At 29.8% G+C, this 25,233-nt stretch overlaps 2 protein-coding genes across 4 annotated transcripts in view; one reads left to right on the forward strand and one right to left on the reverse strand.

The window, feature by feature from the left end:
- LOC142329421 (metallophosphoesterase domain-containing protein 1) overlaps positions 1-13,169 on the reverse strand; it is a 34,053-nt gene extending 20,884 nt beyond the window's left edge. For all 3 annotated transcript variants that reach the window (XR_012757496.1, XR_012757495.1, XM_075374023.1), the window contains exons 1-3: positions 12,819-13,169; positions 10,787-10,931; positions 6,069-6,339 (exon numbers count right to left, since the gene is read on the reverse strand). Coding sequence is in view for 1 of the 3 variants with exons in the window: in XM_075374023.1 (XP_075230138.1) it covers positions 6,069-6,339; positions 10,787-10,931; positions 12,819-12,941 (539 nt within the window). In the remaining 2 variants the exon portion in view is untranslated. The remainder of the gene's footprint in view (positions 1-6,068; positions 6,340-10,786; positions 10,932-12,818) is intronic.
- A 520-nt stretch (positions 13,170-13,689) lies between these two features.
- Positions 13,690-25,233, forward strand: part of HBS1 (translation elongation factor EF-1alpha (GTPase) HBS1) — a 126,157-nt gene continuing 114,613 nt past the window's right edge. Inside the window, exon 1 of the mRNA XM_075373267.1 lies at positions 13,690-13,849. Coding sequence (XP_075229382.1) covers positions 13,807-13,849 — 43 coding nt within the window. The 5' untranslated portion in view covers positions 13,690-13,806. The remainder of the gene's footprint in view (positions 13,850-25,233) is intronic.

The raw sequence follows: 25,233 nt of genomic DNA on the forward strand, positions 1-25,233 counted from the left end.
GATCAACATTAAGTTGGAAACTTTGTTTCTATACAATAATGTGAGAATTTGTTTTACTGAAATAATGAGAAATGATTTTTGTAATATTTCATTAAAATTTTTTTATAATTTTATTACTAATTTATTTTAATTACTCAAGTACACAGTAAAGAGAAAATAATAGGTTATGTCAACGTAATCAATATCACAATATCAAAAAAGATAAAATTAAATATTTGCACTACTACAAACAATAAAAAATAAATTAAGACAAAGCTGTGTTGGAAAATTTTCCATCAACAACATAGGAAATAGCTGCCAAAAAATAAATAAAAATAAAAACAGTTATTCTGTAAACAACTTGAAAATGGCATAAGTAAAGGCAACATTTGTATTACATGTAATATAGTACTCCAAATACGGCTATAGGATTTTATTTGTGTATAAAAATCAAACTGTACAAAATATTTCAGGTTTCTTTATTTAGTATTATTGGCTACAATTAAACATGAAAGATAATATCATTTAAATGTTACCACAGCTACATTGGCAGACAATGATGCGAACGCTGAAATTTCGTATGATAGTTTTGAGCATAGGAGTTTCAATCTCCCTTACGGTGACTCAGATTTTATCTTTTAGGGCTGGAATGTTTACTAGATTATTACCATAAACTTTAATTTTCAAGTAACCCCAATGACAAAAGTCTAAAGGGATCAGGTTGCAAGATCTTTGCGGCCAATTCACACTACCATCCATAAGATAACACGTCCAGGGAATCTTGTGCGTAGTAATGATATTTTCTCATGTTGTAAAGCATACAATGCCATCTTGTTGAAAATAAGGAACATTAGTGTCAAATCCATTTAATTGAGGCCATAAAAAGTCAGTTAGCATCTTATTATACTCTGCATTCACCGCAACAGAATTGACTTGATTGTCTTCAAAGAAAAATGGGCTGATGATTCCTCCAGACCATAAACCGCACCAAACCATACATTTTTATGTATAAGGTGATTAATAAGGTTTTATGAATCATTCAATAGTTTTCTTCCCCATGAATGCAACAGTCTTGTTTATTAACTGTACCGTTTAACGAAAAATGAGCCTCGTTGTTAAAGATGATTTTATACACAAAAAGTGGATCTGTTACTTTTTTCTGTAAACCCAGGTAACAAAATTTCTGCATTCCTGATGGTCTGTCACCTTCGACTCTTGAGTCAGTTGAATTTTGTATGCATGTAAATGCATACAAAATTCCCTTGTTTCAGATTCTTCATAAACTTGTTTGAGAAATTCTTGAGATCGCCATGAAATTGATATTGATGTTGATGGCCCATTTGTGACACTTTCTTCTAGTTCAAGAGCAATGTTTTTAACAAAATGTTCAGTTTTTGGCCTCCTGAGTGTTGTTTGTTGTGAACAGACCCAGGGTTTTTCAAATTTTTTCAATAAATCTCAATTTCCTTGTTCAGGACAATCAAAAGCTCAAATAACGTTATGAATTTTACAGTGCACTTCTTTTACGGACTGAGCATTTTCATAATAAATTTTTATGATTTCAGTGTGCTGTTCTTGTGAAAACAGGATCGTGGTTAGATTTACTACTCAACTTAGTGTATATAAAAGTTTATCGAAAACAAAGAAAACATTTTGTAGTTATAGTCATACAAAATCCTAAAGCCATCTTTGGAACACCCATTATTTTTCTAATTAAGTTTAGAATAACAGTTAATGCAATCCTCAAAAAATATTAATTATTATCCTTAACTAAATGTGAACTAATTTGCAATATCTATTTATTTATCCTTTTGGAAAGTACATGCAAGCATATATAAAATTAGTTGTGCAGAAGAATAGTATGATGTGAATTAAAATAACAGTAATTTAGTATGCAGTTTTTCACTACTAAATTCCATTTTTTCTAACTGCTCATGGGTTTAGCATCGAGTATAATAGGCAATGTTGTTCATAATCAACATTACAGAGGACAATTTAATGAAATCATAATATAATAAATTAATTATGCATTACATGGTGATTGGCTTCCCCATGACCCTAACTTCTGCAGTTTTTCTTCCCGCTGCACCCAAAGCTGCAGAATACTTTATACTATACACATACATTATACCAAGAACACTACACAAATTACAACATATGCCACCTACAAATGAACATCTAAATTTATACCGTAGGGCTAGAGCGATATGTTGTCAAGTATTCTTGGATGCTAAGAGGAAGTCATGGACGAAATACGTGAACACTATCTCAAGCACTATACCCATGTCTTCTGTATGGAAAAAGATGCGTGCAGAAGATGACAGAAACAATCTATGCTCGGTCTTATTCATGAAGGAGAACTACTTACATCATCTTCTGCAATAGCAAGTAACTTGGCAGGTTGTTTCTGTTCGATGTCCCTCACCTCATCTTACAGTAATGAATTTCAGAGGTAAAAATTACAGATGGAAGTACTATCGTTAAACATTGGTGATTCGATCGGTGAATTAAACGCTCCATTTTCAACGAATTGTTAAATGTAATTAAAAATTCACACGTAACACCTCCCCTGGATCTGACAAAATTCATCTCAGTATGCTCTCGCACTTTCCAAATTCAGCGCTGCAACACCTATTGTGTATTTATAATGGTCTATTCTCCTTACAAGTTTTCCCTTTGATCTGGTCAGAAGCCATTGCTGTACCAGTGTTTAAGCATGGTAAAGACAAAGGAAATAGTATGATGTGAATTAAAATAACAGTAATTTAGTATGCAGTTTTTCACTACTAAATTCCATTTTTTCTAACTGCTCATGGGTTTAGCATCGAGTATAATAGGCAATGTTGTTCATAATCAACATTACAGAGGACAATTTAATGAAATCATAATATAATAAATTAATTATGCATTACATGGTGATTGGCTTCCCCATGACCCTAACTTCTGCAGTTTTTCTTCCCGCTGCACCCAAAGCTGCAGAATACTTTATACTATACACATACATTATACCAAGAACACTACACAAATTACAACATATGCCACCTACAAATGAACATCTAAATTTATACCGTAGGGCTAGAGCGATATGTTGTCAAGTATTCTTGGATGCTAAGAGGAAGTCATGGACGAAATACGTGAACACTATCTCAAGCACTATACCCATGTCTTCTGTATGGAAAAAGATGCGTGCAGAAGATGACAGAAACAATCTATGCTCGGTCTTATTCATGAAGGAGAACTACTTACATCATCTTCTGCAATAGCAAGTAACTTGGCAGGTTGTTTCTGTTCGATGTCCCTCACCTCATCTTACAGTAATGAATTTCAGAGGTAAAAATTACAGATGGAAGTACTATCGTTAAACATTGGTGATTCGATCGGTGAATTAAACGCTCCATTTTCAACGAATTGTTAAATGTAATTAAAAATTCACACGTAACACCTCCCCTGGATCTGACAAAATTCATCTCAGTATGCTCTCGCACTTTCCAAATTCAGCGCTGCAACACCTATTGTGTATTTATAATGGTCTATTCTCCTTACAAGTTTTCCCTTTGATCTGGTCAGAAGCCATTGCTGTACCAGTGTTTAAGCATGGTAAAGACAAAGGAAACTCCTTAAGCTACTGTCCTATCTCCTTGACGAGTGTTTTAGGCAAAGTAATGGAGAGAATGGTGAACCGCAGGCTACATGGTATTTAGAGAGAAATGACCTTTTATCTCCAGAGCAGTAAGGCTTCCGACAAGGATGATCTTCCATTGACCATTTAGTGTCATTGGAAACTTCTTTAATATCAGGTAGGCATTCAACATGGCCTGGCAATGTGGTATTCTAAACACTCTCAAAGAAATGGGAATAAAGGGCAACATGCTTGCTTTTATAAGAGGTTTCTTGAATGATCAAACTTTACATGTTCATGTCGGAGATATCTATAGGATAGCTTCATCTTAGAGAATGGAGTACCTCAAGGAAGAATTCTAAGTGCCACCTTACTTTCTATAGCCATCAAAAGTATTACAAAATGTGTGCAGACACCTGTTTCATGTTTGTTATTTGTTGATAATTTTGCTGTACATATTGTCACATTCAACAGCCACAGCAAAGAGACTATTACAGTATACTTTATTTCGCCTTGAAGCTTGGTCCAGGGATACCAGCCTCACCTTCTCACCTGAGAAAACAAAATGTATAGTCTTTTTTCGACTGCAGGACCTATCTATTCTGCAAGTTTTTCTCAACGGAGAGCAAATTGCTGTCACTCCTGATATCAAGTTTTTAGGTTTATTTTTTGATAGCCGCCTTATGTGGATCAAACACATCAAAGAATTAAAAAAAAAAAAAATGTTTTTTTTAACTTTTAGATATGTTGTGAGTTCTTAGCAACACCAATTGGGAAGCCGATCGGTCATGTACGATACATTTTTACTACTCCTTAGTTCATTTACATTTAGATTATGATTGTGTCACCTTCTCTTCAGCGCGTCATACCATTCTTAAAATGCTGGATGCTGTACATTATGCTTTCCTTTGGCTTGCCACAGGTGCATTTAGATCAAGCCCTGTCATAAGCTTACTTGTTGACTGCGGCAAGCCATCACTTTGGGATAGATGGGACCAACTTTTAGCATACTTTGCCTGTCTCAAAGGATGGCCAAATCCCCTGGCTTTTAACAAAGTCCTTGGGAATCCAAATTCAGGAAGGTATTAGTACCATCCACATTGTACTATACCTGTAGGTGTTCGTACCGAACTCCTATTGCACCTTATAAATGTTGACAGACCTTCTATTTTTCCAATGTATCCATGCTCGTATCCTCCATGGAAAATCAACCTCATAAATATTATGTTTGACCTTACAATATACAATTAAGAATCAACACCACCTACTGCCTTCCAGCAAATATTTCACTATATTCTCTCAAAGATAAACCTAGACGCAGCAGTATACACTAATGGATCAAACCAGAACAATACTGTTGGTTGCGCTTTTGTTGTCAATGTCAAAAAATTTTTTTTAATAATTCTTAATTATAACTCCCCACTTTGATTCTAAAAAAAACTTTAGTTTTCAAATATTTATATTTGAACGTTTTTAATTCTACCAGGCATGATATGACATTTACATAGTTATTATTAAATAATAATGGAAGAAATTAGCTTTGAAATGTTAGTACTACTAAACCCCAGTTTACTAAAATACATTAAGCTAGTTAAAAAACTCCTGCTCTAAAATTCAATAAAATCAGTCTGCTAGTTGAGAACTTTATTAATACACTTCTGGGAATAATTATAACCATACAACCAAATCAAATATTCCTGGAAGATAAATAAATCATTCATATATAATTTTTGCCAAATGGATATCGTATATTTAATTTTATAAGAAAGAATAGTTTATCTCATTTACTCTCTCCTACATTTCTTATTTTATTTCTATTTTATATTTTCTCCTCAATCTTCTAATAAAAAATAAGAAATAGAACAAGAATAATAAATTGGCCTCTTTAACATAATAAATAAATATATTTATTTAACAATAAATTGGCCTTTTAACATGCCATGTTAAAGATTTTTCACTGTGAATGTACATTCTGAAAAATAATATTTGTTTCTGTATAAGTTCTCATTTCTTCAAAGTCAATCTTTTAAGTAAAGCTTTAATTTTAAAAACAAGGCAACCACAGAAAAATCAAAATAACTAAAATTAAACAATTCTGAGGACTGTTATACTTAAATGGTAATCAGATTTAAATATACTGAGCAGTTAATGGCTAATGAACAAAATGCTACTTAATATTTTAAAAATGCAAAAGGTTAGACTTTCCATGTAAAAAAAGGGTTTGATCTCAGAATGAAAAACCTAAAACTGAGACAAAATGTATTAAAACATAGAATGAAAAATTGTAAAATTATCAAAGTAGAAATTATACTGCAAGTTATTAAAACACTATGCAGTTGACTGCTCGGAACAAGAGTAATCAGCTACACAATAAAGCATTTTAATTTAAATATTGATTAGTTATTCCATATACATAAAGCATTAAATTAGCATGATACTAAATAGTTATTTAAAGAGAAAAAATTCATACCACGGTGTACCATATATTTTGATTCCATACAATGTAACAGATTCATCTTGCAAATAAATACAATTAGTAAGGCAATCTTTAATATTTTGTCTAGAAATAGCATCAGCAATATTGTCACGAGGTAATCCTAACGTAGGAATCTCATCAGCAATATGAGCACCACCTCTTTCACGATCACCAGGTGATGTATTTAATGGATGTGTAAAAGATCTATCAAAACTTAACTCATGATTACCAGCAATAACAACTTTATATTTATGAGGTAATCTGCCTAAAACAAATAAATATGTAATAATAATTACAAATTTAAAGAATCAAACAGATAAAATTAATAAATTGATATAAACATAAAAAAGAGTATGTATTATTTTAAGTTAACATGAACAATTAATCAAATTAACTGTAGTTTCTCAATGTCAAATGAAAAAGAAAAAAATGTTCAGATTACAAAAATTATATGGTCATGTTTTAACAATTAAGGTGTTTCAAGGAAAAAGGGGTTGTGTAGTACTGTAGGCCCTTTTTCTCTAGAATGTTTTAAATCAAGCGCAAACTTTATTGCCACCAAAAATTAATTTTTGTATATGAACTCCAGACGCAGAGTATTTTCCTCCCCAAAAACTTGTCTGCTGGTTTTTATAGACCCTTTATCCACTTTTTAACAACTTTTGTTAATGTATGTGAGGTTAGATAACTGGTTTTTATAACTTGTACTAACCTATATACTATTATTTGAATTTATTTTGTGTTTATAATGCATAAAATGCTCACAAAAGAAGTTCAAAAAGCGACATACTTAAAATATACTTCTACTAGGAGGGCAAAGTACATTAATACAAGAAAAAGCAACTTTCTTGTGAATCACACACTTGTTCAAGTGGTAAATAGATAGCTAAGAAAAAGTTTACTATTGTTTCTAAATTCTAAAAGCAGTCTAAAAAATGTTTTAAAAAATCTGAATTTGAGGAAGTTAGACTATTTCAATGACTTATTTAATAATAAAAGGAAAAATCTAAACAAGACAAGGACAGTCTAAACAAGTCTGTTACAAGATTAATTTCTATGCTTTTGTATGAAATGTTCATTAAAAAACCACACAACTATTTTTACATAATCTAATTTTATTTGTTTCATTATTTCCAATAACAGATGTAGTAATGATTATAAGTTTGTAGGTACCAATAGTTACAATATTTACAATAAAAACAGTGATTTCCATCAAGGGCTATTTTTCCCTAAAACATCTTAAGTAATTCATTTTATAAACTACTATAATCCTTGGTTACATTATTAAAATGTAAACTGACATATATTAAACTTTTAACCTTTCTGGACAGTCTGAAGATAAAAAAAAATCTGCTTTTACACAAATTAAGCACAATACTCCCAACACACCATTTCTGGACAGTTATTTATAGCAGTTACCAGAACTAAATGCACGTGAATTCACTGAAGGTGGGCATGTTTGTGATATTTCTAACATCAATGTATAAGGATCAGCTTTCTGTACAGAATCTACAAGTCTATGCATTAGAGCAGGATTTAGAGACAATGCAGACTTTGCAAGAATAAAGTAGTAACAGCTTGTTTGTTCAGTAGTAGCAGCAGATGCGGTGATTGAATGCAGTGTAGCATCGCAGCAATAATTTGTGGTGGGGGTAAACAACTTGTCAGTTAAGATCAGAATTCCAGGCGTAAAACATCATGTTTACATACTTTTCTGAGAACATTGTATAAATTTTTTGTAACCAATAACTGGATTTAATACTTATATAACTGACCTTTTTTGGCAGCAGATATTTGTTAATAAGTTTATTGATAGTGTTAGTGTCATGTTAAAGAAAAGACGTTTTCAGTTAACTTTATTTGAATTGTTTGTAAATTTAATTTATTGTAGTGTAAATATAAACCCATAGTGTCAAGAAAAACCAGTAAAATTGGGGGAAAGAGGATTATCAAAAGTCAGACTTAACCAGTTATTCTCAATATTTATAATTTTTATGAAGAGGCCGAAGGACAGCAAAAAATTTAAAACGGATTCAGACTTGTGTTTCTAAAGTGACCGGTGCATCCATTAGATCCCTTTAGCACATTTTAAAGCAACAAAAACATGAAACTAGTGGAAGTGAAATCATTACTCCTCGTAAAAAAACAGCCAAAGAAATTGAAAACTGACCTGGCAATTTCAACAAAGGTGTTACTCGGGGTTTGGTGAATGAGTTTCACTTACAACATGGAAAAATTCCTCTCTCTGAGAAAACTTTTTTCATTAGTAACAGAGCAAATAACATTTGAAGGGAGCATTTGGGCTCTTAATGTAATCATGAAAAATTTAGTCTTCTGGTGGAAAAAAAGCTGAAAACAACAAAAAAAGTTTGATCAAGAATGATGCTATATTTTCACATTAAGTGATCAAACCTGAATTGTATATGCTATTAAAACTACATAAACCACAACTTAAAATGTACCAAATAGATTCTTTGTTTACTGAAAAAGGACATACTGTTGTCAGATTATCACCTTATCATTGCTTAACATGACTTAAATGCTATTGAGAATGTCTGGGCAAGTGTTAAATATTACATTGCCCAAAAGAATGTAACATTTAATTCAGAAGACGCAATAGAAGTGGCAAAAGAAAAATTTATAGAAATAAATTTAAACTTCTGTATGGCATTTTGCAAACTGTGGAAAGTTGTAAGGTAAATTATTGAAAATGTAAAACAATGTTAGGCGAAATTTCAGAGCGTTTTATTGTAAAATTATATTAAACTGATTTCAGTTCCAGCTGTTTTATGGATGACAGTAATGACGAAGAGGAAGGCATACTGAGTGGAGTTGAAGATGTGTATCTTGGAAAAAAATTAAATATATTGTGCATTAAGTAATGTATTAATTTATTGAGTATAGTAAAGATTATTTATGAAATCAATCTGGAAATGGAATAATATTATAATATGATTAATTTTGGAATTACATAATTAATTAATTGTGTAATGATTGTTTTTTATTATTTAGCTGACAAATTAGATTCTTTGACATCAAATGAGTTAAGATTTATGAGTTGATTTATGGCGTATATTTTGTTCAATATGTTTGATATGTGTGTAGTTTATAATTGTGTACATTGGACATGTGGTAATGATTCTTGGAAATAAAAATAATCATGAATTATGCTACCATCCATAATCATATAGCCACATGTTGGATTAAAACAATGCATAGTTAAGAGAAGATCAAAGACAAGCTTTGTTTTACTGAAGTAAATTTATGATTACCTAAATAGCTAATAGTAGCTTTATGATTAGTGTAATATATTAGAAACATAAGGAACTTTGGCAAAGGTGAAATTATGGAGCTGACTGTTCTTATCTAAGATTGTAGATGAAGATTTGCTCTCTGTAATCCTGTCTCCAGACTGAAACTCTGTTACTGGATCAAGACAACTAAGAGTTTGCGCAGCTCATGCACCATTACTCGCCAAACAAACTGTAGACACAGGAGAAAACTGGCTGTTAGTTCAGCTTAAAGCAGACAAGCAAAATTACATCTGCCAACATGACAGCTGTTCATCTTCTTACAAGAAAGTGCAATGGTACTTCAATGAAAACTTTGTGACAACACTGGATAGGGCATGCAGATGGCAATGATAGGTATTAATACAGTAGCCAACCTGATTTTTTTTTCTTAACACTACACAATTTTTTTCTTGTGAGGATTTATGAAGGATACTATCTATTTTTGTGCCCTAATTGCCTGCTAATTCATCACAGAACTCTGAAACCACATCATTGCTTTGTTGCATTAATAACCATATTATTCTTACACAAATATATGAAAATGGAATATCATCTAGATATACAGTTTGTATTCGCAAAGGTAAACATTGTCAAAAAAAATATATTTTTTTTTTCTCTAAGTCAATACTTATAAGACTCACATTCCTCTGTACCTGTAGTATCAATATAATGCACTTTTTATAATCAAAAATCAACTTGAACAACCCAAGTACAGTATTACAAAGTAAATGAAATGACAATTACCTTTATTTTTATTTTCTTTATTCCAATAGCACTTTCGCAGGATCCCGCATCATCTATTGTATATAAATTATATATAAAATTACATATCAAAACATTTCTTTTTTTTTTAGAAAAAAATAAAAGCTTAAAATATTAAAATTACTATTATATGTAGAAAACATGAAGTCAATTAAATATAATTACATATATTTAAATATGACTCAATAAAGAATTAAAAATAAAAATAAACTTTAAAAATAAAATGATTAAAAAATTTATACCACATAACCTGGCCAGCCAATGTTTCTTAGTAACGTTCGGTGGCCAGGTTAATTAATGACTTATAATTTATTTGTAAGATTTATGTGTATTTAATCTTTATTTGGCTGTCCAGTATCTTTCTATATGTTAGCATTATGTAACTGGGTATATTACTTTGTTCTGTGTTTATTAAACAGCTATCTTATTAAAGTTGGTTTTTGATTATAAAATAATACAATATATATATATATGAATAATTTAAAATCGGTTCCACATTTTGTTAATAGTAATTATTAAAATGTTTTACATATTCATAAATAATAATTTGATTCAAATACAAGAGAACATATGATGTTATTAAAAATTAGCTATTAACAATCATAAAAATTTTCAAAATTGTTAAATATCTATCAGATATATAAAAAAAGAACTTACCTAGCCAGTTATTAAAATCAATAACTTCATCTAATCCACCACAACGAGTAAAATCACCAGCATGAATGAAAACATCACCAGAAGGAATTTCAAATTTAATATGAGGTGTTAATGAATGTGTATCACTCATACAAACAAACCTCACCTAAAGCACAAAAAAAAAAATATATATATATATATATTTTAAATATCAATATTATGTCTACAAAGTGGTCAGAATACGATGCTCATGCTCTCTAACTAGCCAAAAACTGTTATACAAGGCTTCAGTTAACATCTATTGAAATGCCCAGTACAAAGTTAAATCTGGTCAATGAAGCAACTAATGTCTTAAACAGATATAAGGATGAGGCAAGTAGTCAAAATTTCTAATTCTATTTTCATCAAAAAACTGTAGTACCTAGTACCATATTTAATAAAACAGTCTTATTCATTGAATGTAAGTCTCATTTATAAGTGAGAATTTTGAAGCATATTTAAGAAATTTATTAAAAAAAAACAACTTTACTAGTAGTATGCTTCTACAAGATCTTTTCATAGTTATGTAATAGTTATTACATTCTTCCTTCCTACCTGCAGCTGCATATGACCTTTAAATAGTTTTGAAATTCACTTACAAAATTTAGTAGGTTTTTTGCAGGATACGTAATTTTATACCTTTGGAGTAGAGAGATTTAATGACTTATAATTTATTTGTAAGATTTATGTGTATTTAATCTTTATTTGGCTGTCCAGTATCTTTCTATATGTTAGCATTATGTAACTGGGTATATTACTTTGTTCTGTGTTTATTAAACAGCTATATATAAATGTGGTTACACAGCTATCTAGATAATTTATAGTTTTCAACTAATACGGATGCATGTAAATGGTTAAACAGAATGTGTGAAATACCTGTATGTGTATGCAGTTTATGGGTTTTCAAAATACTCTGAAAACAATACATGATACTGCTTATATCTTGCTGTAGAACTATTATATCATAAACATAATGGTGCCAGTATATTTTGTATGCACAAAGTATATTTTTTGCACTGAGTATTATATACATATTTTATCCTACTGTAAAAATATTTTTCCCAGGCAACTAAAAAAGGTGGACATATTTTTAAACCTGGTTAAATGTAATATTTATTATTATAAGTAAAAGAGTTTTGATCAGTTATATAGTGTTAATGTTATAGTTTTTATGATGTAGTTTTTCAATGTTTCTTGAAATATGTTGACAGTTTGTAGAACAAGTATCAACGAATAAATATTGATTAAATTCAACAGGAAAAACTGTATTGTTACGTAATGAATATATGCCTTTCATACTATCAATAAGTTCCTTACATGTGATTTATGCATAAACTAACTTATGCCATAGTTCTTGAGATTGGCAGATTAGTTAATGGCAACACTAATGGATGTTGGATTTTGAGCTCTACTTTTTCTACTGGTGCTAAAGGTGTATTTTTGGACTGAGCTTGTTTCCATCCATATTTGTATGTTTTTGTTAAATTAAATGTTATTTATTAAAATTTGTGTAGATACCAATTCTAGTTGTCATTAAATTAAAACAAAAAAAAAACTTACAAAATAACATAACACAGAACTTACTATTTGGCCGTATACTAAAGGGATTTCTTATCATTTTAAGATGACTACCATACAAGACAGGCTGGGAGGACTTGCATAAAATACTCTTAACAATGTCTTCACAATATAATTTGGTATATAAGTTAACCTAAACAGAAATGTGATTATTTCAAAGGTTCAATTATTCCCAGTTATGTATAATAAATTCAATGTTATTGCATACAAGCAAGTTTAAAAATAAATGCTTTCAGTTAGAGAATAAACACAACAGCTGTTATGATTTGATAAATTCTAATTAGTGCACTAATATACTCAATAAAAAGACAACTCAACAGAATATGGTATCATTTTTCTACATATTTTCAGACACAAATAAAAATAATAAGAAAATTTTAAATGTAAATAACATACACCTATTTCTAAAAAGGTAAACCTTACAAAAATCCCTTACTTTGTCACTTGCCACACTTTTTTTAGGAGTAGTAACATTAATTTTGTAAAATTTCTGATTTTTTGAGAGTTCTGCCCAAGCGGCGGTAGGGCTGTGAGTGAGGGGATGCACTTCAATGTTCATTCTTAAATGAATTACTTAGAAACGTTTAAAAAATGTCATATTGGTTTTCAGACAGTTTAATTTATACTAAAAAAAATTAAAGGCTAACCCAATTCACATGCTAAAATTAGCCAACTTCAGCTAACATAAAAATTGACGCTAATCGTCTTTGTTAACATTTATTCACAATACTAATCAAACGCAACTACCAACCCAACAACAACACCATTAAAACTGTCAATGCTAAGAGAAAATTGCATGTTAAACAGAGGCAAAGTTTAGAAAAAAATTCGGAAGATAGCACTAGTAGGTAGATAGCTTTCGGATATAAAATATTTATTTTATGCAATTATTTTTTTTCTCTAATTTTCCTTTTAATATTTATATCTCTCCTACACATATTGCACATTAGTGGTAAAGCCAATGTATTTATTACCTAGTTAAGGTAAAGTTTTCTTCTAGAAATCAATTAAAATTAGTTTAATACATATTTCAGAAAATGGAATGATTCAAAGAATCGAAAACAACATATTCTGAATGATTTTGAGTGTCAAATTTATTTTAATGTTTTAGATTCTGATAATTCAATATCAAAAATTACTAAAAGCGTGATACGTACTAGTTTCGTTAAATAATAGTTATTATCGTATAGAAAAATATTTATATTCCAAAATCAATAAATTATGTAGAATTATTTGGCAATGAACGTAATTTTCAGATTGCAACAACAATGTAATATTAGTGAAATACCCATTACCCTCCCCTCTACTTTGCTGACGTATGTTTGTTCTTGAAGCTGTAACCAATATTTACATCAAAATGGTACGGATTTTTGGATTTATGTCATAATAAAATTGCGTTTGGTTCCTTTCAAGAATGATCTATAATGTCACGACACAGAATTGTTAGGTCTATGAACTTATCTGATGGTACGTTATAATTCATTTTATATGGTAATGTATTTAGTTTTAAAAATATTTAGATAAGAGCATATAGTTAAAGGCTTTGTATACTCGTTTGCGTATTACTCCATGAGTGTAAATTAAATTTTTATAGAAAATTGTGCCGGTTACTTTAGTGTAAGAAGTGAAATTCATGGTTGTAAAATTCGATATCAAATAGTGTTTTAAAAGTGTTAAGTGTCCGTTATCTGGTAATATGTGGAAATTATTATTCATTGTTTTTGGATTAATAACCGTTGTGATTTTATGTACGTTATAATTTATTTCCAGGCAGGTTTCATTACATTATCATGTAACTCCTTTTTTTTCATTAGGAATGATATTTTTCTTATGATTTAGTTATGAAATAACCTAATCCATTTAAACAATCGCCGCAGTTATTGGTGATTGTTTTTTAAAAAATTTCCTCAACTGTTAGGTTTGTGTATAGAAAAATTAACTGTTTACTTACATTACATTTTTGGTTATTTAGTTGTAATTTAGTTAAATTGAAATGCATGATGTTACAAATTTTTCATTACTAGTATGTATCTTTTTTTACCTTTTAAGTAATTCATGAACATTTATAAATTAAAAAGTTAATGTTACTTTAAAGTAAATCTGTGTAACGAGAGTAGTTTAAATTTGGTATGTTTTATAACTTTTATTTTTCATGAGATAAGAATATAAGTTAATTTTATTTAGGAATTTTATTTTCAGTTTAGAATCATATTTAACTTTTTTAATTTTGTCTATTTGAAGATGAACACCTTAAATGAAAGTTTTTGTACTAGATGCTGAGTAGCCAATTTACAATACATATTATGATTTGTCATATTAAAAGCTTTGTTAAGCTTAACAGAAGTGCTTAAATTAGTTCAACCTTCACAACTGGGATTTGTAAATTCAGTATTGAGTTATTGTAGATTTACGTTTAATAAATCCAAACTGGTTACCTATATTAGTATTTTGTTCCTGTTTTATAAATAAAATTCCACCTACCAACAATTTTTGAATATATTTCCAAGTACTTTTGAGTTGCCACTCCAACATCAGGGATTTCTTATAAGATGTTAATTCAAAATTCATATGTATTTTTTTTTTTTTTTGTCTTCAGTCATTTGACTGGTTTGATGCAGCTCTCCAAGATTCCCTATCTAGTGCTAGTCGTTTCATTTCAGTATACCCTCTACATCCTACATCCCCAACAATTTGTTTTACATACTCCAAACGTGGCCTGCCTACACAATTTTTCCCTTCTACCTGTCCTTCCAATATTAAAGAGACTATTCCAGGATGCCTTAGTATGTGGCCTATAAGTCTGTTTCTTCTTTTAACTATATTTTTCCAAATGCTACTTTCTTCATCTATTTGCCGCAATACCTCTTCATTTGTCACTTTATCCACCCATCTGATTTTTAACATTCTCCTATAGCACCACATTTCAAAAGCTTCTAATCTTTTCTTCTCAGATACTCCGATCGTCCAAGTTTCACTTCCATATAAAGCGACACTCCAAACATACACTTTCAAAAATCTTTTCCTGACATTTAAATTCATTTTTGATGTAAACAAATTATATTTCTTACTGAAGGCTCGTTTAGCTTGTGCTATTCGGCATTTTATATCGCTCCTGCTTCGTCCATCTTTAGTAATTTTACTTCCCAAATAACAAAATTCTTCTACCTCCATAATCTTTTCTCCTCCTATTTTCACATTCAGTGGTCCATCTTTGTTATTTCTACTACATTTCATTACTTTTGTTTTGTTCTTGTTTATTTTCATGCGATAGTTTTTGCGTAGGACTTCATCTATGCCGCTCATTGTTTCTTCTAAATCCTTTTTACTCTCGGCTAGAATTACTATATCATCAGCAAATCGTAGCATCTTTATCTTTTCACCTTGTACTGTTACTCCGAATCTAAATTGTTCTTTAACATCATTAACTGCTAGTTCCATGTAAAGATTAAAAAGTAACGGAGATAGGGAACATCCTTGTCGGACTCCCTTTCTTATTAGGGCTTCTTTCTTATGTTCTTCAATTGTTATTGTTGCTGTTTGGTTCCTGTACATGTTAGCAATTGTTCTTCTATCTCTGTATTTGAACCCTAATTTTTTTAAAATGCTGAACATTTTATTCCAGTCTACGTTATCGAAAGCCTTTTCTAGGTCTATAAACGCCAAGTATGTTGGTTTGTTTTTCTTTAATCTTCCTTCTACTATTAATCTGAGGCCTAAAATTGCTTCCCTTGTCCCTATACTTTTCCTGAAACCAAATTGGTCTTCTCCTAACACTTCTTCCACTCTCCTCTCAATTCTTCTGTATAAAATTCTAGTTAAGATTTTTGATGCATGACTAGTTAAACTAATTGTTCTGTATTCTTCACATTTATCTGCCCCTGCTTTCTTTGGTATCATAACTATAACACTTTTTTTGAAGTCTGATGGAAATTCCCCATTTTCATAAATATTACACACCAGTTTGTATAATCTATCAATCGCTTCCTCACCTGCACTGCGCAGTAATTCTACAGGTATTCCGTCTATTCCAGGAGCCTTTCTGCCATTTAAATCTTTTAATGCTCTCTTAAATTCAGATCTCAGTATTGTTTCTCCCATTTCATCCTCCTCAACTTCCTCTTCTTCCTCTATAACACCATTTTCTAATTCATTTCCTCCGTATAACTCTTCAATATATTCCACCCATCTATCGACTTTACCTTTTGTATTATATATTGGTGTACCATCTTTGTTTAACACATTATTAGATTTTAATTTATGTACCCCAAAATTTTCCTTAACTTTCCTGTATGCTCCGTCTATTTTACCAATGTTCATTTCTCTTTCCACTTCTGAACACTTTTCTTTAATCCACTCTTCTTTCACCAGTTTGCACTTCCTGTTTATAGCATTTCTTAATTGCCGATAGTTCCTTTTACTTTCTTCATCACTAGCATTCTTATATTTTCTACGTTCATCCATCAGCTGCAATATATCGTCTGTAACCCAAGGTTTTCTACCGGTTCTCTTTATTCCGCCTAAGTTTGCTTCTGCTGATTTAAGAATTTCCTTTTTAACATTCTCCCATTCTTCTTCTACATTTTCTACCTTATCTTTTTTACTCAGACCTCTTGCGATGTCCTCCTCAAAAATCTTCTTTACCTCCTCTTCCTCAAGCTTCTCTAAATTCCACCGATTCATCTGACACCTTTTCTTCAGGTTTTTAAACCCCAATCTACATTTCATTATCACCAAATTATGGTCGCTATCAATGTCTGCTCCAGGGTAAGTTTTGTAGTCAACGAGTTGATTTCTAAATCTTTGCTTAACCATGATATAATCTATCTGATACCTTCCAGTATCGCCTGGCTTTTTCCAAGTGTATATTCTTCTATTATGATTTTTAAATCGGGTGTTGGCAATTACTAAATTATACTTCGTGCAAAATTCTATAAGTCGGTCCCCTCTTTCATTCCTTTTGCCCAGCCCGTATTCACCCACTATATTTCCTTCCTTGCCTTTTCCAATGCTTGCATTCCAATCTCCAACTATTATTAAATTTTCATCTCCTTTTACGTGTTTAATTGCTTCATCAATCTCTTCGTATACACACTCTACCTCATCATCATCATGGGCGCTTGTAGGCATATAAACGTTAACAATCGTTGTCGGTTTAGGTTTTGATTTTATCCTTATTACAATGATTCTATCGCTATGCGTTTTGAAATACTCCACTCTCCTCCCTATCTTCTTGTTCATCACGAAACCTACTCCTGCCTGCCCATTATTTGACGCTGAGTTAATTACTCTAAAATCACCTGACCAAAAGTCGCCTTCCTCTTCCCACCGAACCTCACTAATTCCTACTATATCCACATTCACCCTATCCATTTCCCTTTTTAAATTTTCTAGCCTACCAACCTTTTTTAAGCTTCTAACATTCCACGCTCCGACTCGTAGAATGTTATTTTTTAATTTTCTGGTGACCCCTTCCTTAGTAGTCCCCACCCGGAGATCCGAACGGGGGACTATTTTACCTCCGGAATATTTTACCAAGGAAGGCGCCTCCATTATTGTTATGTGAAAATGCAGAGCCACATTTTCTTGGAAAAAAAAAAGCAGCTGTAGTTTTCCATTGCTTTCAGCTGCGCAGTACTCAGAGGACTGAGTGATGTTGATACGGCCGTTTAAGTCGTCCTGACTCACGCCCCTAACAACTACTGAAAGAGCTGCTGCCCTCTTTCAGGAATCATTCCTTAGTCTGGCTCTCAACAGATACCTCTCCGATATGGTTGCACCTTCGGTCCAGCTACTCTGTATCCCTGAGCACTCAAGCCCCCTCACCAACGGCAAGGTCTCATGATTCATAGAGGAGGTCATATGTATAATTATATTTAAATTAAAATTGTTATGTTCATAATAGTTCAATAAATAAAAAATAATTTATATGTCAATAAGACTGTAACATCATGTCCGTAGGATGTTTACGACTATTTTGTTCCCGTAATGTTATAAGCCTATCAAATGTTACATACGATTAATAATTTCAATATTAACAAATAACTTATTTTACAAATTTCATAAAAATCTGAGGTAGGTTCATAATTATATATGATTACCAAAGACACTTTGGTCTTTACTAAAAAAAATCTGTAATTTCAAGTAATTACTAGAGCACATTCAATTTTTTTCATACTTTAATATATCATAGTAGTCTCTGTAGTTACTATATTTTTGTTTTAACATAAATTCGCCGAAGTGTTTTACAAGAACACCATATTTAACGCTTTATATGCCAATATAAACACTAGTGTTAAATATTGGCGTACATTGGTAATTTATTCTTAACCCTTTCTCCACAAAAATCTAATCTTTTCACAGAATGGATTAGCATTTAAACAAGTCTCAATCACTCGCAAAACTGATAGCTAATTGACTAGTGCGATAACGCAACACAGACAGACTTTTGGGTCATACTACCTACTTTCTGACATTCAATCTTATGAAGTACCTGTTTTGCTAAATTAAAAGGCTATATATATATATATATATATATATTTAAAAAATTGAGGCATCTTACATCACTTTTGAATTTAATGTAATTATATAGCAAACAATAAACATGGCTAAGTTGTTAATTCTTAGAATTTTTAATGACTAAAAAGTCATTAAAATTTTCCCACTAATATTTATGTTACTTCATTGTGTATTTTAAGATTTTTATCGTGTCAATTTATATTAGGATATACTTATGACTTAACTTTGTTATGTACATCTTTCTTTTTTTTTATTATATTAAATACGTATATTTTCTTGATATTTTCAAATACTCAGCATTATTTTCTGTTGAAGGATTGATTAGTTTTATTTCATAAAATATACACAATTAACCTAAAATAAAAAAAAATAGAAATAAATAAACTATAAATGGGGAGAACAAATAGGTGAAATGGGTATAGTCACGTTTTAGCTAAGTTCATTTTTAAACCTCATTAACAACTTTTGAGATAAAGACTTGAAATTCGGTACAGAATATTCCTATTCTGTCAATTTTGTTCATCTTAAGTTCTTAAGTTGAATGTTTTTATGCCAATAGGGTTTTTTATAACATTATTTGTTACTTGATGTCTTATAGTTGCACTTCCTCTAATTTTTAGGACAAGTGTTACCACAAAATATATGTACATTAAAATCACTCCCAGTTTTTCTCTAAAAACAATCTGCTTTATCCAGCTCTGGTTACATTTGTCCTTGCATTTTTAAATATGTTCCACGTCTTTTTTAATTTGTAATTAAAATTATTTTTAATTTATAATTATAACATTTTTTACTATTATCCTAATTGGCAATTTTTAATTATATTTATTCTTTACAGTCATGAACCTATTTATGCTAGTAAACCTGGAGATTATGTAAAACAAGTTTATGAATTAAAACATAAAAATACATATAATTAAATTACTTGTCCCAATTATATTCATCTATGACTCTTGAAGGCACAAACATGACCAATTTTTTTTATGGAAAAATAAATTGTTGTTTATTGATAATCTGAACATGTAGAGACTTGCCCTTTGATTATTTATATATCACTTCACCTTTCATGATAAGTTCCAGATAAAAAGTCAGTACAAGAAAAAAAGGGGAAAAAATACAACTAAACAAAATAAAAATTAATAAAACACCAAAATCTAATAAAAGATTTATTAGATAAAATAAGTAATTTGAGAAACTAAAAAAATTAGACCAACATTTTCTATTGAATTTTTTTGTCCAGAAATATTAAGTGTATTATAATTATTGCTGGCAGGTGTTGAGATTGCAGCTTTTAATTGCCTATAAAACTAATATTAATTTAACAAAAAATTAAGTTGTGGCACATTTTTAATGCCAATTAGGATGATTAAGAGTAGGGTAACTGTTTTCCTATGAATTTTGATAAAATATTTATGATAACAAATTAAAAATATAATTCAACTATTTTGTATTCACTGAATATGGCATATGAATTAAGACCTTAAAGCATTCTGATAAGCCAATATTAGGATGTCCACTTAGCTACCTGTTAATCCTTCTGTTAATTAGGAAATGGCTTTGGCTACTACATTAAAATTTTATACAAAAAACTTTATCTGTAAAAAAAAAATAATAGAACTCCTGTTAATATAACATTTAAATTGACTGTAAAATAACAAGATTAATTGAAAATTACAAAAAAAATTTTTTACTTAATTTCTTCACATGTAAAAGTGTCTATTTTGGCTGAAGATGCAGAATTTTGTTCAAGAAATGGAGGAATAAACTTTTTTGTAATTCTAATGTACATCATACCTGATGAAAAACACTATATTTAGAGATAAAATACTGGTGATTGAATTTTAGTAACTTAAACATTGAGTTTTAAAAAAAACTTAAGATACTGGGTCAGTCTATTTGATTTTGGGCAAAAATTACTGTAACAAAAATGGTCGCCACAGGTAAACTGTTTTAAGGTCCTGAAACATGTAGGAAAAGTGGGTAAGTTTCAGTTTCTTGTTTTTTTTTTTTTTTTTAATTCAAGCAACCACCTTATATTTTTTTGGTACACTAAATGGATTGACCCTACTAGTTTTATTTTTTAAACTTCCTTTACAGCAAGAATAAGTAAATTTCACTTCTCAAAATGTCCTTGATGTATTACGGTCTTCAGTTTTATAGGTGGACAGGTTGAGGTCGTTCTAGAGAAAGTTGTTTTGGTGATTTAGTAAACAAGATAACAATTGCTAAATTTTTTTTTCTGAATGTTATATATTATAAATAAAATTAAATTTTAAGAAGCAATTCTTTTTTAAGCAGTATTAATTATTTACAGTTTAATTCTTATTCTGTCAGTTATTTCCAGTTTTGTACAGAATATAAAACCCCCTCTAAATGTTAACTTCAGTAATACACAATAGATTTTAGAAAAAATGTAAGAAAATGTAGTAAATCAATTGATATATTGTAAAAAAAATAAGTAGAAACGAAATAGACCAAATTAATTATAAATATCATTTTTGAACATTTTTTTATCTGAAAATAAATTTAGGACACTGTAAGTGTAAATCAGAAAAGTGATGAATGTTGAAATTAGATGAATTTTGTTGAGGATATTATCAGTAATAGTAATAATAAATAAACATAATTGAGCATAAATCGGAGCTTTGTTTGTGAAAATGTTTCTTAATGTTGGTAATTCCATCACTTCACATAACCAGCTGTAAAAGAGAATATCTTATTTTACAACAAAAAAACATATTTTAAGTTTTACAATTTAAAATCTTATTTTACAAAAAGAGTTTCTCAAACTTCTTTTTCAAATAAACAAGTATAATAATTTAAATTGGATCTAAGCAGGGTAGTTGCATTGAATGTTCCATTACGGTCAATCATAGTTTATACGTTTACGTCTGCCACAGCAGTATATTGCATTTAATGATGAATTGAATATCATACTCATCTTTCATTACATTGCTGGTAGGTTTTGCTGAATTCTGGTGTGCTGTGTTTCAGTAAATGCTCTTCAGCCTCAGACTGATGTATAAACTACATATCCAATAACTGCAGACATTCATTCAAACGTCTGTATTCTCAGCAATATATGTATATATTTGTTTCCACTAGATTCTAGGCAATGAAAGAGCCAATGCAGGGATCCTCTAAGGAAACTTGAGCTTAGCTGATTTTCATGGAATGCATTATCCATTTTGAGTGTTTTATCCATTATGTGTTAGTGATTTTTTTTTTTTTTTTTTTTTGTAATGATGAATTAATTCTAAATCATTAATTCACCACAGAAGCTTTTAGAAGCTTGTATGTGGAGATGGAATTTTATAGTGTCCGAGAAATTTCTTGCCTGACAGGGATTTAATCCCAGGAGTCTTATATGAAAGGCCGAGACACTACCGCTCTGCCATGGAGACTGGCAATTTGTTAAAAGAAGCCTGACATAACATGTGGTTGTAAACTGTGAGAACAGTTAGTTGTGCCACATTAAAACTAATTAGTCTATTGCCTTGCCTAGAGGTTATTTGTCAAACAAGACAGTTGCTGTGAAATTGTCTGTTGTCATTGTGTTTGTATCCTACCAGATTAAAACATTACCGCCATATAATCTAGTGATATTTCAGTATACCCTTCTTGAGTAACTGCTGTAAATTGAATGAAACATTCTCCTTGATCATGTATATCATCACACATTGCATTACAGATTTAAATTAATCCAAGAATTTCGTCATATTTCAGCTGTATGGACAAAATTGATGATTTTTAAGATTTTATGTCAATTTTAATGAATTTCCATTTGTTTGCTTTTCATTAGGATCTCTTTACACCCCTATCTCAGTTGCTTTTTTATATTGATTATTACTAATTTATTTTAATTATTTGCTTGGTTTTGTTTTTACTTATCATTGCTTCAGGTGAAACCTGCCAAAAATTTACTGGAGTAGCAAGAAATATAAAATAATCTTAACAACGAAGATGTTCAGTGTCCAATGGTTAATGTTTTGAAGTGTGATTTTATGAAACTTTAAACATTATATTACATATTTTTAAATATGCATTTGACTGTTATGAATTTTTTAAAATATACTCATAAATATTTTTTTTGTCACAGGAGGTTTTGCTCATATACTGAATGTCATGTATTGCTGAGTATTTTTAAAAATAATATGATGATCTGACTACATATAACTATTTTTAATTTATTTAAAAATGAAGCAGAAACACACTAAAAATTGAAAAAATATTGAAAAAATTAAGAAAATAAATTATTTAAAACGAGAAAATCAAAATATTATTTTTTTAAGATACTGTTACATTCTTCTTTAATTAAGTGTTATTAAAATTAATAATTGAAAACCTGAGAACGATAACCAGGTAAAGACCAAAATTTTCTTCTTTATTGAGTGGTGTGGTAGCCAGCGTTATTCTCATACAGAGTTTGCTACTTAGAATACTCTGAATTCATAGATATTTATAATAATCATGATTTTTTTTGTTGTTGCATATGAAAAGCAGACATATTATGTCTAGTTTTCATTCTTAGTCGTGTTAAAGTAGAATTGTGTTGGCCAGTTAATCCTTAATATTTTTTTTTTTAATGTTGCATTAAATGAAGTAGGTATGTTAAGCAGTTATAGTGATATCACAAAATCATATAAAATAATTCCCAACCAGAAAATCACATTCTAGGAAAGTGTCAAAGAATGCTCCTTTCATCTTAGCTATGAGTAAAAAAATTCATTCCTTGTATCTAGAAAAATACAAATCAGAAGTTTTCAAAAAGATAAATTTCTGTTGTAAATGTAAACTTGAAATAAATGAATGTTATAATGAAGTTTTCAAAACTAAATTTTATTTATATTTAGGAGAACTACCATCTGATGCGTGTCCTAATATGACAAATTGAAAGTTAAGATAGACAATGAAAGTGACTACATGTAAAAAAATAAGTTACTGTGTGACAAAAATGAACATTTGATAGAGGCGCAAAAGTTGTATGATGAATTGACAACTAAAAAGTAAACTAGCAAAAGATCTTTCAGTTGATGTACTCATATTGTGCATAGACTACCAACAGAATCTTCCTTTGCTCATTCTACCAATCTGAGAAATATTTTGTAACTGACAATTATGGATATTTATTTAAACAACAGTGTTTTTATTCAGCAAAACAAGAAGTTTCAAAAATGAATCTGAAAAAAGGGGGCAAATGAGTCAGTTTTCATTTGTGCAATATTATATTGAAAATCTTTTAGACTCCAGTGTAAAACTTTTCATTCTTACTGACAACTCGGCAGGGCAGAATAAAAACACACCTGTTGTTTGTTTTCTGTCTTTCCTTACTACTTGTAAAAAGTTCAAATAATATACCATAATTTTCCTGAAGAATCTCATTTGTAAAGTCTGTGTGATAGAAATTTTGGTAAAATTGAAACATTGAAATGAAAAAAAAGAATATTTATATATTTCGTAGGAGTGGTTCTCTTGTTCAATGTGCTTCAAAAGAATTTCAAGTAATCAATGTTCCACAGAGTATGATTAAAGATTGTAAATTCTTTTCACATCTGTCTGTAAAACAATAAAGAATGAAAAAGGGCCATTTCAAATAACAAAGTATAAAATTTTTATTTACAAAAATGATTGTACTAGGTTTTCATAAGGACATGATCCAGAGATTCTAGAAGAAATGTTAAAGTTTTGAAGAAAACAGCCAACTTGAGTAATATTAAAGAGGTTACATCTGCTTATCATGTGTTGATTCCAATAAATACAAAGAAGTTGACAGATGTAAACTGTGCAAAAGGTGTATTCTACCATTTTACAGAGAATGGTACCGACTCTTCAACTTATGCATCAAATAAAAGTGTATATGTGTCAAACAATTAGTTACAGTTTCATTTTATGTTTAGGTTAATAATGTCTGTTTTTTGTGTTATTAAAAGAAAATAATGTTCTTTTTGCATTTGAGTAGTTACAAATTGCATAGTATTTATAAACTCTTTTTATTATTAATGATAATATTAATGGAAACAAAGCTGTAAGTGACAGTGTTATTCTCAATTTTTAAATTAACAACAAAAAGTGCCTTTATTTTTATTTATAAAGTATGTTTTAAAGCTACAATAATGTAAAGCTATTTTAATGTTTTAATTAAAATAATATTTTCAGTAACATTTCATAGGCAATTTGTTAAAAGAATATGAACTGTTTTTTCTTAAATAAGTAAGCCCACTGTTGAAGTTATGTAAATAAATAAAATACGACATCACAGAAAAACGGACTAATTTTCAGATTTTTTATTCTTTAGCTTAATTAATTTAATTTTTTTTTTTTTTAATAAACTAATT

The sequence above is a fragment of the Lycorma delicatula genome, chromosome 8 (genome assembly GCF_047948215.1).
Source record: "Lycorma delicatula isolate Av1 chromosome 8, ASM4794821v1, whole genome shotgun sequence".
In the NCBI taxonomy this organism is placed as follows: Eukaryota; Metazoa; Arthropoda; class Insecta; order Hemiptera; family Fulgoridae; genus Lycorma; species Lycorma delicatula.